The sequence below is a fragment of the Trichoderma harzianum genome, assembly GCF_003025095.1.
Source record: "Trichoderma harzianum CBS 226.95 unplaced genomic scaffold M431scaffold_4, whole genome shotgun sequence".
NCBI classification, from domain to species: domain Eukaryota; kingdom Fungi; phylum Ascomycota; class Sordariomycetes; order Hypocreales; family Hypocreaceae; genus Trichoderma; species Trichoderma harzianum.
The window spans coordinates 723,009-739,778 of record NW_020209252.1 but is presented as its reverse complement, the minus strand read 5'-3'; the positions used below and the strand labels follow the sequence as shown (position 1 = coordinate 739,778).

The following is a 16,770-nucleotide window of genomic DNA, read 5'->3' as shown; positions in this document are numbered from 1 at the left end:
AGTTTGGACTTTGTTCAGCGTAAACGATGGGAGGATCTTCCGCGTAATACGCAGCTATACGCAGTTATTGGTGCTGTCTCCCCTGCTCATACACTTGTTCACTTACGTGGCATCTGCCGAGATGCTTTATCGAAGTCGGCTTTCCCCTTTATAGAACGCTTAGCTATCCAGCAATCTTCTGAAAGCCGAAGGACGAGCCGGTATAGCATTATGACCAAACTCTTTCGCATCCATTGCCGCAATTAAGTGTAAGTTTGCAACACCCTACCTCGACTCGCATACCAAGTGATGTATTTGACTGCATTTACAGGTCTGTAAAAGTCGAATCTCGTGACATTGATGACAAGACAAAATGGTCCACAATTGCCTCTACAAGAGTATACTGTACAAGTAGCCGCATGTTGAAGAGTCTGAATGACTGGAGAGACTGCATACCAAATGCAATTATGAGTCAGTTGGCCAACACACTCCTTGTGGTCGAATCCTTCATGCTCCGCACCTTAATATGCGACAAGCTGGCAGAAAATATCATCTCTCATTTCACGTACTCTTCGCCTGGCAATTTTCTCATCTTTACATCCACGTGTTGCCTCATCTTCGCTGATCATGGCCGACATCAACGTTCTTACCGTCACCGCATCTGAGCTAGAAGCCAAGCTCAATGGCAATTCAATCACCAGCAGGCAACTAGTTAAGCTCTACCTCAGCCAAATAGCCAAATATAACGGATATCTAAAAGCCGTCATCGCTGTTGCGCCGGAAGAACTTCTGGGCGAGACAGCAGCTAGACTTGATGCCGAACGAGCCGCGGGCAACGTCCGCGGGCCACTACATGGCATTCCCATCCTTCTCAAGGTACCCATACTCAATTCTCATCCTAATATCTACATTTCCAAGATAGATCTCATTCTTACACGTTCGATCCTTCCAGGACAACATCGCCACCGTCCTGGAGCTGGGATTGCCCACTACCGGCGGCAGTCTTGCGCTTGTCGGCTCCCGACCGAGAAAGAATGCAGAAATTGTTGACCAGGTAATAAGGATCAACAAAATCTCAAGAGAAGAGACCTGACATCCTCAAAGCTCATAGATGCGGGCGTCATCATCATTGGCAAAGCAAACTTATCTGTGAGTCATCGCGATGCAGGTGTGCTGGCAACCTTTCCTAACTTGTCCTAGGAGTGGTCTTGGTATAGGTCTGTCTGCCTTTCCGTACAAAAGAATGCCGCTCATTCCTCATAAAGGTCGAATATGGCGAGTTTGGGGTGGTCTGCTGTGGGTGGCCAGACGCAGTCTGCATATGTCCGGGGTGGCCTTCGCGAGGACGATTCCATTGGCGGCCACAGCGTAACTATCACCCCAAGAATATTTCGGGATGGTGCAGGTCTAACGAGTAGCTAGAGCCCTGGAGGTTCCTCCACCGGTTCTGCTGTTGCAGTCGCTGCTGGATTTTCGCCCATTGCCGTCGGAGCCGATACCATGGGTTCCCTCATCATGCCCAGCGATAGGTCCGCATTGTATACGATCAAGCCTACCGTAAAGATTGTGTCGCAAACTGGCATCATTCCCATCACTCTCGAGCTAGACTCCGCCGGTCCAATGGCTAAATCGGCCTTGGACCTCGCAAATCTCCTTCAAATCCTTGTAGATCCGAGCAAGCCGACGATACCGGAAGGTGGGTACAAGAGCGCTGCGACTGGTTCATGGGACAACATCCGGATCGGCATCTTGGAACCTGAAAAATGGCTGTTTGATACGAAACTCGTCAAATATGAGAAGCAGGCGACAGATCAAATGGTATGGTCCCGTCACGCTAATCGTGCTTCCATGGCTAACATCATTGCCAGCTACGAGAGTGGAAGCAGGCTTACGAGAAACTGAAATCTGTAGCCAAAGTTGTGAAACCTGTGACTCTGATATCACTAGAAGAATCGACCGACAATGGAAAGATTAAAATATGGAACGCCTTCGGTAATCTTACACTAAATAACATGCCTCAGAATTTGTCATTGACTGTCACTTAGACACAACGTTCAAGGATCTCATAAAAGAATATCTCTCGGGAGTTGACAACAGCAAAATACATTCACTTGAAGATCTCATCGAGTTTAATAAAACTCATGCAGACAAGGAACTCCCCCCAGGTGAGTCTATACGTACCTACATACACGCGTGTATAGATGAAATGATCCCAGAGTCTGATCAATTACGCAGGTGCGGATAATCAAGCAGCTCTTCTCAGAGCCGTGCAGGCAAAGATGTCCGATGATGAGTATAATGAAATTATGAACAGCGCTCGCGAACTCTGTGGTAAGAAGGGAATTGATAAGACACTCGAGGAGAACGATATCGACATCATCATTGGACCCGGAGATGGCCCAATGTTTGGCATTGCCCTCACAGCAGGTGAATAGCCGAAAGCAACCTCGAAAGACTATAATTGTCAATCTAACAAATGGACTTTAGGTTACCCAGTTGCGACGGTGCCTCTTGGTTATCTTGAGTTCAACGGGCGGCCCTTTGGCATGCAAATTGCGGCCAAAGCACACCAGGAAGGTTTGCTGATTCAGGCTCAGAGCGCATGGGAGGCAACTTTCCCGAAGCGCCAGCCGCCACCGCTGCACGAAATAGCTCTCAATTGAGATATTAAGCTAGTGAAGCTATAAAATTGATCTCAAAATTATAAAGAAGTGCGCTATTACATGCATAGTGTGTATATGCATATTATGATGGTTCGTACGAGTGAATCCATCGGATGATATCCATGTAATACTTATGACATCATTTATGCCATAGGCTCAGTCTCACGCCTCGTGAAGATTCCCATGATGAATGAGATCTCGCATGCATTGGTGTAATGTAGCACCATCGGCACTTCGCAGCATCAAGCAAAGTCAACTCCATTGAACACTCAAATCCGTCTCACAGTCACGGCATATGAAGCGGGGCGCCGAAACGGAAAGCCTCCGCATACGGCCGAAGACTGGATCCACCAGAGCTCATGACTGAGAGCTTCAAGCAAATGGAAGCTCATCTCCATTGTGTTACATCTGATGTTATCATTCTCCAACTTACACATTTGTGGTCTAAATCTTTTACCCTTTCATCTACCTTTCTGCCCCCTGCGAATAAGATTCAGCCGCCCAAAAATAGCTCTCGCCTACAAACGGCCAGCCGAATGAGCGTATTTTGTTCGTCACAAATCGGCGGGCTAGTAGATCACGGCCCCCACATGCAAAATTTCATCTCAGTGTTGAAACTTAGATCTTAGTCACTCACCTATCCACTCATCAACTACACGCAACCTTTTGGATATAAACAAAACCAGCAAAAAGGGATCAATAACAGGGCATCAGCATCAGGGTAGGATCTCAAACAAAACAGCCCGCCATGTCGTCCTCCGAAGCCATCACCTCCATCTCCCTGCAGTCCCTGGAGAAGCTCTCCACAGGCAAGGTCCGCGACCTCTTCGGCCTCGACGACAAGTCCCTGCTCTTCACTGCCACCGATCGCATCTCGGCCTACGACGTCGTCCTCTCCAATGGCGTCCCCGGCAAGGGCCTCATCTTGACCCAGATTTCCGCCCATTGGTTCTCCGTGCTCGAGAAGAGAGTGCCCGGCCTGAAACACCACCTGCTATCCCTGTCGGCGCCGAGCTCAGCTCCCTTGACGCCGGAGGAACGTGGCCTGCTCCGTGGTCGAACCATGGTGTGCCGCCGGCTCAAGGTGTTTCCCATTGTGAGTTTGCCGGTGACATCTCTTGACACGAGATGCTCTATTTTTATCGACGGAACCGCAGACCGCTGATTCTTGTTTCGACGTTCTAGGAAGCTATTGTGAGAGGCTACATCACCGGCAGCGCTTGGAGCGAATAGTACGTTCTCCTCATCTCGCCTCATCTCACCTCACCCATCTAGCACTGTTGGCCAACACACAACCTTCGGCTTTCAGCCATCATGCCATCGCCACCGGTCACCGGTCACCCCCCGGCTCTCTTTGATCGAGATGCTAACAATCCTTGTTCAGCGTCGCCCATGGTACCGTCCACGGCATTCCTCAGCCTGCTGGGTTACAGAAATGCGGCGCTTTCCCCAACGGACCCATCGTAAGTTACGGCTCTCCTCATCCAATAGTCTTCTCTACTTGCCAGTCTATTGTTGTCACAAATCACAACAGCCACCGCTTCCTTGGCTTCGCCCTTCAGCTCAGCAAGGACTTAAAACTGACAGTCAACAAATAGTACACCCCATCCACAAAGGCCCCTGCAGGCGAGAAAGATGAGAACATCTCCCCCCAGCAGGCCGTCAAAATCGTAGGCGAGAAGTATGCCGCCCGCATTCAAGAGCTCAGTCTGTCGGTGTACAGCGCCGCCGCTGCCTACGCCCGTGAGCGCGGCATCATTGTCGCCGATACCAAATTGTGAGTTGCCCTCATCTCGCTCCGGTCTCCCCTTGCCACTCCTCATGCAGCCGTGAATCCTTCCATTGCGGGTCCCCTTGTTTCTGAGGGATAGGTTTGTGTAACTGACCGATCACCTTGGGATTGCCGTTCTCTGCATACATGCCCTGAAACCTGATTTCTCATAATTTCTCGCCTTGCTGCCTGCTGGACTGTCAGCTAATAGCTCCATACAGTGAATTTGCCCTTGACGAGGCTACCGATGAAGTCGTCCTGGTAAGGCAACCTTCCCCATCACACATCGGCAGCGGGTACCTCAAACCCAGCCAGGCTGCCTCTGAATAAATCCCAAAATAACCGTGAACTAACGTTTCATAGGTCGACGAAGTCTTGACCCCGTAAGTCGATCAGCCAATCGCCCACCCCATGCCCTACCGGAATGATCGGAGAGCTCCTGGGAGATCCAGGATTATGACCTGTCAAGTGTCATCGCGCGAAAGACCAAAAGCGCACTCCAAGTTTTAAAACAAAGACGCCTACTGACTCCCAAAACCAGTGACAGCTCAAGATTCTGGGATGCTACCGAATGGAAGGCCGGCACTGAAGCCCCTTCGTACGACAAGCAGTTCGTCCGTGACTACTTGACCAGCAATGGGCTCAAGGGTAAACCTAATGTAAGACATATCGCAGGGCTGTCCCTCTCTCCCTTAGCTAGCTCCTATTCCCCGATCTCTACATGGGAGGAAACAATCCGATGAGAGAATATGAGGGGGAGGGTCCAGAATTCAACCCCCTGACTCGTGTTACCAACATGTGATGTGACTAAGTGATGGCTGACAGATGTGTTCTAGGTCGAGCTCCCCGAGACCGTTGTCCAGGAGACAGCGCAGAAATACAGAGATGTGTTTGAGAGGTGGGTACTCAGAAAGCAACTCATCACAACTCACCTACTTGACACGAAGCAATGCTGACCACCAAGCCAATAGACTGACAGGTAATACTCTGGACCAAGCTCTGGCCGCCTTGGAAAACTGAGTCACGAGTACCTGAGACAAAGCAGGAAATGGAAGGGCGAGACATGCAGATAAATCCTGGCACGTTAGACGAGGGGCTGCGGAGACACGAGGCGCTGAGTGCTCAGTTCTGTCAGATTGAAGGCCTAGAGGGAAAAGTGGCTAGTCGAAAAGATGATCATCCCATGCTTCTTCGCATGCCAAGGCCACTTGTCTTGGATGAATACTTTTGCTCGCCTAGGTGAAGTCTAGATCGCGCACGAGTGAGGCGCCCTCGCGTCTCGGACTCTGACACGGTTACGAGGCCCGGGCCTCAGCCGTGAGACACACAGCTATGGTTAATTTGCCTATCTAGCAACTAATAGTCAATGAGCAAATCAGACAGACAGAATGGGAGTCTCTCCTCACGCTAGCTAGCGAAGATTCTCGAACCTGTCAGGGCCTATTAGGCGTAGATCTTCGTCCAAGGAACATGCCAGTCCTGGAGTTCCCAAGACGCGCGTCAATTGGCCAGAGCTCGACGTGTTCCAGGCTCGCCCTTGTTGCTAACCACCCGAAGCGGCCCTTAGCCCTGCTTGCGCTCTCCAAGTCCTGAAGCTTTAGCCTGTCGGATCTTCGGATTCAATGTTATCTAAACACGCCGGCAACCCTCATGGATCCTCGAGCATGCAACCCAAACCCGGCAGTCGTGCCCTTCCCTCAGCCGCCGGTGTTGTGCAATGTACCTATGTATCTGCCAATGAGGGGTCCAGATCAACATCGGTTGCCATCAGTAAGACCCAAACTACGCTGTATCTCATATCAGCGACCGCCGATTGGACCTGGATTATTCTAGACGTGGATAAATCTAGGAACAAGAACAAATCGGCTGTTATGGAGTGTCACCAATATACACGTGCCCACTGAGGTGCGGTGCTGCGAGGCTCGCTCTCGGCCAGTCGGCTTCAAACAAGCTTGGCAGGCTGCAGAGTACAGCAGGTGTGATGCCCCAAAGCTGTTCATGCAGCCAGCAAGAGTACCTCATCGTGTGGGCTGCTGCACAGGTACATGCAGGAGGGGAAGAAGAAAAAAGAAAAAAAATATTCAGCGGGAGGCAGCTGCATAGCACAAGGGATCTATCATTTTTTTTCTCATGCTGCCACACGAGGCGTCTTCTTTCTTCACGCCATCCAAGGGTTACATCAAAGAGCGTCCCTTGCGTACAGGTAGGTATAGCAGAGGCACCTCAGTACCTGAACACCCAAATACGAGTACTGGTACGCGTGAGACGTACAGCGGTTCGCGGAAGTATCAATTCTGTGCCTGCGCTCGCATCCTTGGGCCATCGCTAGTTGAAACGAGCACATTACGCAGCTGCAGGATCCAATTGGAGATTTTAGAATCAAACAGCCGGTGAGGTGAGCTTTTCAAGATGAGACGAGCTATTGCGTCTGCGGAAGCTCATCCCAAAGTTGGATGTCACACACAAGGTCGGTGACGGAGCAAGGCGCTGCAGTATGTTGCGGTGAAGGACGAACAGCCTCCTCAGCAGAAATACACCTCATCAACATTGACGACGCCCTCTACTGAGCAGCTCAACTCATTCAAGCTGGGCACCATTAGAATTCCCGTGAGTGTTTGGAGCGCGCACCACCACTCCGGCCGGCCATAGCCTATTCTGTCTGGGGCAAGATGCATGCATACTGCTAGGCAAATTAGCTGGCCGCCTCAAGCTACATACCTAGTCCTATCATTCGCAGCAGCCTTGACTACTGCATGTGCCGTTAATTTCCTCAAGGTAAGCTGCAAGAATCCGAGCCCGGTGGCGAAATGAATATCAATGGATTCATGTGCTGGGTAAAATCGCGCTCATAAACAGTTTGCCTAGACGTTCAGCCTGACCGCAAGTCCAGCCACCTGCGAAATATGAGGCCCAGCATCCGGTCCGTTTGAGGCCAAGAGAAAGCAAAATCGATCTGCGTGTACCTTGCGATCGGCCTTGAGCTGCGCCATGCAATGCAGCCCGGTGATGTACACCGCGTCAGGGTCAAGGGGCGTGAGCGTGCGTGCCTGTCCACTCAGCAAGAAAGCTGAACGCAACAGCAGCCTACTTGAGGCGCAGATAGACACATAGTCGAGCGGCCACCGGACGGCAAGCCAAATCGATGAAAGATCCGTAGGCTTCACGATGCTGCAGGGCCGGCCATCCATCACATGAGCTAAGGGGCTGGCTGCTTGGCGTCCATAATATATCGCCCACATCTCGAGCTTTCAGCACACCCGACACATGGCGAGAAATGGGACAGCATCAGGCACCAGACCACCCAGGGTACATAGCCCCCTTGGACAACGCATTGCCGGCAAGATCCATATGAATGTCATATTTACTAGACGAGTGCTGTTAGCCTTGTTGCGAAAGCCCAGCTCCGCAGAGCGGTTTGAGAGGCAGCATACTCATATGCCGCCCTCACCCTTGCAACCTTTTTTCCCAATGCTACCTACCTCCTCACCGTCCAAGGTACCTGTGACAAGTACCTATGCACAGCTTAGAAGCAGGTACCTGTCCGGAACCCAGTCGCCCACGCCAACGCGTCTTGCTACTATTTTCTCCATGCTCCGTTCAATGCTCGCTGCTGCGCGCTGCAGTCAGAAACCTGCTCAGCCTGTGATAGCAGCACACACGCGGTAGCCCTTTCGCATGGGGCATCTTCCTCAGTTCCGGTAGAGCCCCCTTGTAACGGCAAGCTCCAGTGGCTAAAGATCAGGCGGCGCTCGAGTGGGGAGGAACTGACGGGGTACGCCAGGCAACGCGGCCATCAAAGAGCCACGCCGGTACGACTTGTCATCAACCTGAATTCGAGGTTCCCATTCGTCGACTCGCGCGTCTCATGCCATCGTCTTCATCTCTTTGCTTTCTGCCCCGTGCTTTCTGGACGCCTTGCCAATTAGGGTCACGGGTGCTTTGGAGCAGTATAAATCCTGGCCCCATCGCCTCCTCTCTCCTGAGTTCACCACTCAACCTAACCATCTCGTCTCCAGACACTCGACACTCCTTTTGCAACGCACGATTCGTTCTTTCCTTTCTCCACACTCGCTCCCGTTTGACAGCTTTGACGCTCAATCACACCTTCATTACCATCATGTCATACCCCAAGAGCTTCGACCTCTCTCCCGCTGCCGCCGGAAACCCACAAGAGCCCAACACCGAGGGCAAAGGCCTTGCCATCCGGAAGCCATTCGCAAGCCTGACCAACGCTGTTGAGAACCCTGCTTTGCTCTCTCTCTCGCAGCCAGGGAGGGAGGATGTCCAAAACAAAGGCGGACCGGCTACCGATGCTGGCCACAGCCAGACTACACACACCACAGATACCGATGGTGTCGTTGGCAGCGGAGGCGTCAACGATGCCAACGGAGGTGCCCGTGATGACCCCTCGGGGTTAAACGCCCGAGCACTCCGGCCTGGTCTGGCCTCAACGGATCACACTACCGGTGCTGCGGATGGTAGGAGTGTCTCCAGCATGGGCACTTCAGACGACAAGACTGGCGAGCCTGCTTATGGCACAGCCAACGCGCCTTTCGTCGACCATGAGGTCTCCCATATGGCCCCCTGGGTTCAGGAAAAACTGAGGAGCCTGGGTAAAGAGTAAGAAATTGCTCGAAGCACCAATGGGATTGCACGATAATCATACCTGAAGACGACACCATTGCCAACAATTGTCTTCACTGACAGTCCTTCAATCCCAACCCAAAGGCACGTGCCTTTGCCGACACTGTCTCACATGAAATCCGGAACATGAGACACACATACGCCCGCTCCAACGCGGATAACATCAACGAAGACAACATCAACGAAGACAACGAGAATCAAGATCAACGACCATTAAGGGAATAGGAGAAGGAGAAAAGAATTGCTCGGACGATCGGAATTACTCTTCCTGACCGCCTTCTACTCCCCACTACCCTATGCATTAATTGAGTTAGGTTGCAGTCATTACCCCTTTGAACACCGACGACAGCTTATTGCCCCATGAGAAAATCATAAAAAGAAAAAAAAAAAAAGATTCTCAACTGTATTATATGGGAGGACGACTGATGATACACAAGGATGGCATGTTTTGGATTATCCCTCAAGTTATATCTGCTTTTAAAAAAAAATACGGGAGATTTATTTAGCGGTGCTAAGTATAGGCATTGGGCATCAGTATTCTTTTATACCTAGCTAGCTACATACAATGGCACACCAAGTAATCTCCTCATACATGCTCAAGCTACATGCGATTGATTCTTAATGCATTACGACCCCATGAAACGGCAAGCTTCCGTCCTCTCAGGCGCAGAGGCGTTTTGTGACACACGTGAAATCCCGTGCCGCTGCAACGGCAATTTGCTGGAGCGCAACAACTATCGCAAGGAGCATGCATATTAGTGCCCGGGTGCCCAATCCATATGTTGCTCACAAGCCATGCATCCAGCCACAGAAAGGTGGTAATTAGACAGAGTGTGACGAGGATGAGTGACTGCATACTTGATTACAATCAACGGCTGCGTGCTACATACCTTGGCAGAACGTGATGAAGCAGAGAGAGCCCCTTGCAGGGTACATCAATTGACGCATTGAAGCTAGAGACCACCATGGCAGATAACCTAGATTTAGGCGAATCCAGTATATAGAGTTTAAGTTGCCCGCACTTCCATCTTTACGAAGACTTCTTTCCCCTGATAGATTTCCACAAAATGGACATCAATCTAAAAACAAGCTTTCGTATCTCCAAACTCTGCTGTCTTAACACGAACTAAGGCTACGACAAACGTCTTACCACGTGTACGTAGCCTGCTTACTCGTATGCTCCCGATTTTCGCTCCGAACACGGGTAAAGGAAACGGCCCCTTGCGTCAGCTTATTATGATATCAGACCGTTGCAGTCAAGTCAGTTCCTGCATTGATCCGCCTGTCAATCCGTGTGCGACGGTATCAATCTTATCCAACGAGAAACGGCGAGCTCCCAACCCACCCCAGTCTTCTTACACTAAAACGTACACATACATAGATCAACAGACAAATCACGTTTGCACACAACATCAAAATAGGACATCATCTTGTAGATCCCCCAAGTTAAAGAAAAAGAAGTAAAGAAAAAACGGGGGATATAATGCATTAGTATACCACTAGAGTACATGCAGGGGCTGACATTATCGTCAAAAGAAGAGTAGGTAGTATTCCATGCAATCGTCAATAAAATAGGAAAAAAGTTGACAGACGCCGGGAATACGTCATCCTCCCCTTCTTCCATCCATTTCCTAACAACCTGCCCTGCTGAATGAAGAAAAAAGCAACACAACAACGTAATCTTGCCTCAAGATATTAAATTTAACCGTGTACCAGAGAAAAAATCCTTAATGCGCAAAAATAAGGAGGGGACTCCCGCTCCCCCCATGCCTCCTATCCACAAAATTAAGAGAAGAAGGCAATGGCGAGGGCAACGCCGGCAACGAGGGCGAGGGGAGAAGAGAGGCGGCCAGCGGCGCTTCCGGGAGGAACAGTGGTAATGGCGGGGTTTGAGGAAGTAGAAGCAGCAGTGGTTTGTCTTCCTGTAACCACAAAGAGACATCGGTTAGCGAGCTTCGTACGAGGCAAACAACAGGTTTTGTTGAGAAGTCAAAAGATACGTACCAGTGGTGGTTGTAGCCGCGTGTGTGGGAGCAACCGTGGTGGAGTTGTGCTTGGGGGGAATGGAAGAGTGGGCGGTGGTGCTCGAGGCCTCCTCGGTGGTGGAGTGAGCAGTGGTTGACTTGACCAGCGTGGTGGTAGAGTGCTCCTTGGTGGAGGAAGCCTTGGTGCTGGTGGGCTCAGCGGTGGTGGTCTCGGAGGTGGGAGCAGCCGTGTTGGACTCAGCAGCGCTGGTGGCAGATGAGGCGCTGGAGACGGCCTTGCCGCTGCCCTGGTAGGAGAACTGCTGGCTGTAGTTGCTCTCGCCGCTCTTGTCGGTGATCTTGAAGCTGTAGATGCCAGAAGGGATGTCCTCCAGGGTGACGGTGGTGGAGGAACCGGTGGCAGAAGCTGTCGCACAGTTGATTAGCAATTTGTTTGGCAACCTGTTCAATGAGGAGAGAAAACTCACAAGCAAGAACCTTGACGTCCTTCAGGTTGGTGCTAGCACCAGTCTGGAGAACAATCTCGCAGCCAGAAGAGCAGCCAGAGTACTCGAGGGTAAAGGGCTTGCCCTCCTGGACCTGGAAGGCAGAGTTGAGGAACTCGGGCTTGGCGAGAGCGACGGCAACAAAGGCCGAGACGGCAGCGACAGAGTACTTCATTTTGAGTTGTTTGAAGGACGCGAAAATAAATTCTGAACGAGAGACGAGAAGAAGCGTTTGACTGATGGATGAAGAGATGGTCAGTATTTTGTTACGTCGATCAAGCAGCGAGTATGATGTGACTGGTATGTTGGTTGAGGAGGAAACCAAGTTTCGGGAGGAAAGCATAGGAATGAGGACGATGAAACAACAGGAGGCAAGGACTGAGCCGTTTACAGCTGGCAGACGCGCATTCCGTCCGACAGACAGCCGCCGAACGGTTTCAACTGTCCTCAAACCATTGCCACTGCCTCTTCACCACTCAGCTGGCAAGCCATTGATACAAGCTCAGCTGCAAACGCTGTAAAGCCAGCCCACCAGAGTGGATTCTGTCATTGCGGAGTTGCTGGCTCGACCACGATGGACACAATTGAATAGCATAGACAGGAAGAGGAAGGAAAAAAGAAAAGGGGCAGGGGTAGCTGCGCGCAGGCGATCGATCTCGTGTGAATACGAGGAATCGATCGCCTTTTCTTGTCTCCATCTCCAACCAAAGACAGCAACTATACACAAACACACAACACCGCAACAGGAAACTCGATAAAAAGATGGAGAAAAAAACTTACACTCAAATGAAACAAGGGCCTAGAAAGCGAGTGATCAGGCAAAGATGGCGAGCAAAGAAAGCAGAATCAAGAAAAAAAGAGCAGAGCCAGCCGGAGCAGGACGGCAACGGGTAATTAAGTCTGAAGCAGACAACGCCAGGAGTGGAGCGGGCAGGCGGCCTGGAATTGGACGAAAAGAGCCCCCCCAGGAGGCTCCATTCCCAGCATCTCGTCTCGAGCAGGGGGCGCGGGAATTGGAGGGGGCCGAGCGCAGCCGCCGTGGTGTTAGCGATCAGTCCCAAATCGCCCATCACGGCCTGCCTGGGGGGGTTTCCAAGGTTGTGCTTGGATTAGCGTGCTGCATCAGACCTTGAAGCTTCGACTGGAGTTTTCACGTCACTTGTGCAGTGCTTGCAAAGTGGGCCCTATCAGCACCGCCCAGGAACCCCTGGCCAGCCCTTCAGCCCGCCCAGAGCCACCCACTAGCGGGCAGTTGAGCTTTAGCAGCTCGAGCAGCAATCTTGGAACCTGTATGGATGGACAGCCACCAGACCGACCAGAGACTAGCAGGCCCCCAGCGGCTCGACGAGTAAGATTGAATCGCGGGCTTCCACTCAATGGAGTTCAATGAGGTTCCAGGCACTCGCAGGCGTTGCGCGCAAGGCCAAGCTTTTGTGCCCCCCGGGAAATAACATCTACCTGGCCTAGCGTCGTGTCCACTGTTCCTGGGCTGTCTGTCATTCCAATCTCGCCGGGCCATCAAATTCCACCGGGTCAGGCGGCTGCAACGGCACGAAGAGCAGCAACAAGAAAAACAGTGAAGAGATTGGAGCCAAGAGAGAGAAGAAGCGCCTGAGTCAGCACCTTGCACAGAGACTGCCAGTAACTGGAGCAAGTCAATATTAGAGGTGGACGGCAGTATCAATACATCAAACACTGTAGCAGGTACACACACACCAAGACGCATGCACAAGGCGGCGAAGTTGGCGCCATGGAGTCTTGGGGAACCGCAATCCTACGCCTCGCTTACAGCTTCTTGCTCGTCCTCTCCATCTCTCCATCTCCATATTCGTGTTTGTGTCATGCAATCCAATGCAATGCAAGAGCCTTTTCGTTTCGGCGAGAGCCAAAAACGAGCTGTCTCCATGTCATCAAAAGAAACTCTGAGCTGCCGGCGCGGACAAATCAACTCCCAGGGCCAATGGCGACGGCAGAAGCGTCACCCTTTGGCTCCAATCCGGCCGCCACACTTTGTCGATAGCTCAATAGCCACATTTGTGTCAAATACGGGAGTCTATCAACGCCATTGACTTTTTATCGAACTCGTGTTTTTTAGAGGTTCGTGTCGACCCGGGTCCATCAGCATCGTCATCCGCGCCATATGCAGCCTGAAAAGCTTCTTTTTATGCTCCCCTCTCTCGCGCGCGTTGCTGTCTCCTTGTCTCTCCTCTCTCTCGCCTCACTTCAGACAAGCTCAAGCTTTCTTCCGCTCAGCTCAGGCCGTTTCGCAACTCACTCTTGTCATGTCTTGTCCCACTTGCGGCCTGGGAAACACCCCCCAATGCTAATGCAATCCCGCAATCAAAAAGCACCGCAGTCCAACCAACAGCCGAAGCATCCCATCCCATTGATCCCATATATTTCCCAACCATCACAAGCCCAATTGCTCTAGCCTTTCCCCTAAAAGCCAACCCGCCTCGCGCAGAAAATACTCCACCTCAGGCCCCAATTCATGCCCCTGTCCGGCTCATTCCCAAACGGGCAATCTCCAGCACCAAAAAACGCCTATATAGCGTCCGCGTCGCGATCACCAGCCCATCCAATGCAATGCATTTCGGCACATTTCCCAAGAGAGCACAGCACCTCACGCACCTTTGTGATGTTGGTTGATTCAACTTTTTCTGTCGTCTCAAGTTTCCTCATCATTGCCTAAAGTCCCGTCAGAGTTCGACACAGCCCGCTCCGCTCCACAACACCAAACCCACGAAGACTTATGCAAAGCTCCTCTTCCATCGCAACCTTCACGCAGAAATGTCATCGACTTGTTCGCCATATTCCCCACGAATATAGCACCACGAGCAGGCATCATCCCACTGCACGCAGCCCATAGCTGAACTCTGAATGCGCAAACACGAATCCCCCATCTGCACGTTACGCGGCCCTAATACGTAACAACAACATCATGCTTTTCTACCCTCTCCCCATCCATCCCCTTCATCCTTTGGTGAGAACAATGCAAAACGAACGCAACAAGAGGCAATCATGACATTCTACCATCAGCCGTCATTCCCCCTCCCCCAGCCGATGCATCGAGGCTGTGCTCGCCCAGGTCGCGCTCAATCCACCGAAATCACATCACTAGCCAAAAATCAATAACACCAAAAAACAAGGCCCCCCTTTTCCCTCTTTTAACTCATCCAATAGCTTCATCAACAACCTTCAGCTCCGCCCCCCTTTTTTATTACCTCATCTTTTTTAATTCTGTTCCACAACAAGCTTGTTTTCTGTCCCTCAACTAGTACGAGTAGTATTGTAAGTAATTCGCATCGCTCTCCCGTTTCCTCTTTTGCGAAATCGGCGTGCCTCTCCTCTTTTCCCCGAGCAAACCCCCTGTCTCTCTTCTTGCTCAGCCATCCCCGCAAAATCTCCAAAAGAGCGTCAAGAACCCAAGCCCATTGGGTCCTCGCTTGGAGGGGAAATCCTGTTCCTGTCTCACATTCCGTGTGGAGAAGAGTAATCGATAGGCAATCTCCTGGCCCCTACCCGACTCCACCTGCGCTGCGTCAGATGGCGGCTGTCTGGATGGATTCAAGTTTGTCTTTTCTGCTAGTACTCCGTAGATAGTAGTGGACTATGTACTCGTAGTACCTGTATTCGTAATTCCGGTACTCGTAGTAGTACTACCATCTTTAACGATGGGCCACCCCAACAGGATAGATTCCCGCCGCAAATTCCAGATATCCTTCTCTGTAAGAAGAACATCAGGATACTGATGCTTCAGCACCTCAATAATCCCCCTCGCCGAGAGATTTGAGTGATGCAACAGTGCCCTAATAATAGTCTTCTGAGCATCCGTCAACGCACCGCGCCGGTGCTCCGGAAAAGCAATAGGAAGGTCCGGTTCGTGATTATGCTCGCCGCACAGGATCCCCGGCACCCACAAGTCGTCCGAGTCCTTCCTCTGCACAATCTTCATCTTGAACGGGCACCCCGTGCGCTTCGTCGTGGACTTTCGCAGCCCTGCCGACTTGGGCTTGTACGCGCCGTTCCCGCGCACGCAGGCAATGTCATAGCGACGCGGCTTGCCGTCTTCGTAGCATGACGGCCGCTTCTTGACCATGGCGAAGCCTTCGTTGCGGGCATGGGCCTGGAGCGCTGTGAAGGCCTCGTCTGATGTTGCGAAGTGCTTGTCGGTTGGGGGAGGTTGGAGCGGCATTTTTGACGAAGAGGATTTTGATTGGGTTGGATGTTCGTTGATTTCTGTGAACGCGTTGTCGACCTCGCGATACAGTGGCTGTAGCCACTTAAAGGGGTTGAGTGATACCGGTTCTATCTCGATTCAGCAAACCATACAGATAGGTACTTTAATTTACTAGCTATTTAGCACATTCTATATGTACTTTATATGTATACTCTGACTAGGTAGTTTAGCCAGCTTACCCCGTTCGAATAGGGTGGGTCGCCAGTAATTACTGCTAGAGGCGAGTTCTTAGTCGAAAATGCTCCCGGCAGTGCCAACATGAAGCGATAGTTTGGTTGCAACCGAGTCATAGTCCAATGTTCTATTCAATCTTTGTTGAAGCTATTGCCATCAAATCAAAACCGTAAACGCCAAAGTGTCTCAAAATAAACGCCACCACTTTTCGCCCTGGAAAAAAGAAAAGGAGAACTTGCCGTGCCGCCAGGAGATCGGCACAGGCATGAGGTGGCCATGACGGAGCACACAAGTTTTAACTCATTGGCCAAAATACCAGTGACTGCGGCTGCAATTGCAAGGTTGATCCCGCCTCGCAATCAAACCCAACATCCAATTCATGCCCTTCGGTCCCGTTGGCGGCTTAGCGCTCGTCGCCCCCATGGCTATTCCTTTCCATTGGATGTTAGATGTTATTAAAGCGAGAGCCAGCATCTCCTCCATTCTCTTTATACACCTCTAGATAAAGGACACACAATATCACGTTGAAAAGCACATGCCATCTCATTGCATCAATTACTACTAGGCCATAGCTGTATTTACACAATGCCGACCCAGCCATCGGTACAATCATGAATGTCCTTGACACATTCCCTCCGCCCTTGCCTCACTACATGTTTTTTTTCCATCAGCTACCAGCTCAGCTGACTGTTCATTATTCGGCCAGTCCCTAACTCGCTCGTTATGCCAGCACATAAAGAAAAATGGAGATAATAGATACGATGATGAATTCCAAATCTTGGAGCACTGGGTATTTTTTTGGGTGAATGAAAAGTGATTGATGACGCGT

The 16,770-nt window shown here is 51.2% G+C and overlaps 4 protein-coding genes across 4 annotated transcripts; 3 read left to right on the top strand and 1 right to left on the bottom strand.

The window, feature by feature from the left end:
* Positions 1-606: 606 nt before the first annotated feature.
* On the top strand, positions 607-2,642 carry M431DRAFT_79828 (hypothetical protein; the record flags this gene model as incomplete). The annotated part of the gene is made up of 9 exons (XM_024922868.1): positions 607-855; positions 932-1,033; positions 1,084-1,172; positions 1,260-1,347; positions 1,402-1,797; positions 1,848-1,971; positions 2,025-2,144; positions 2,215-2,406; positions 2,467-2,642. The coding sequence occupies 9 exons, from the start codon at positions 607-609 to the stop codon at positions 2,640-2,642; spliced, it is 1,536 nt and encodes a 511-aa protein (XP_024776131.1).
* A 748-nt stretch (positions 2,643-3,390) lies between these two features.
* Positions 3,391-5,433, top strand: M431DRAFT_81182 (hypothetical protein; the record flags this gene model as incomplete). Its single annotated transcript, XM_024923008.1, has 9 exons — positions 3,391-3,738; positions 3,828-3,874; positions 4,027-4,105; positions 4,241-4,419; positions 4,635-4,674; positions 4,777-4,796; positions 4,955-5,072; positions 5,250-5,311; positions 5,385-5,433. 9 exons carry the CDS (start codon positions 3,391-3,393, stop codon positions 5,431-5,433), a joined length of 942 nt encoding a protein of 313 aa, XP_024776130.1.
* Positions 5,434-8,530: 3,097 nt separating this feature from the next.
* M431DRAFT_480134 (hypothetical protein) lies at positions 8,531-9,037 on the top strand (the record flags this gene model as incomplete). The annotated part of the gene is made up of 1 exon (XM_024915837.1): positions 8,531-9,037. One exon carries the CDS (start codon positions 8,531-8,533, stop codon positions 9,035-9,037), a length of 507 nt encoding a protein of 168 aa, XP_024776129.1.
* A 1,805-nt stretch (positions 9,038-10,842) lies between these two features.
* Positions 10,843-11,702, bottom strand: M431DRAFT_480133 (hypothetical protein; the record flags this gene model as incomplete). Its single annotated transcript, XM_024915836.1, has 3 exons — positions 10,843-10,979; positions 11,062-11,448; positions 11,510-11,702. 3 exons carry the CDS (start codon positions 11,700-11,702, stop codon positions 10,843-10,845), a joined length of 717 nt encoding a protein of 238 aa, XP_024776128.1.
* Between the last annotated feature and the right edge of the window lie 5,068 nt (positions 11,703-16,770).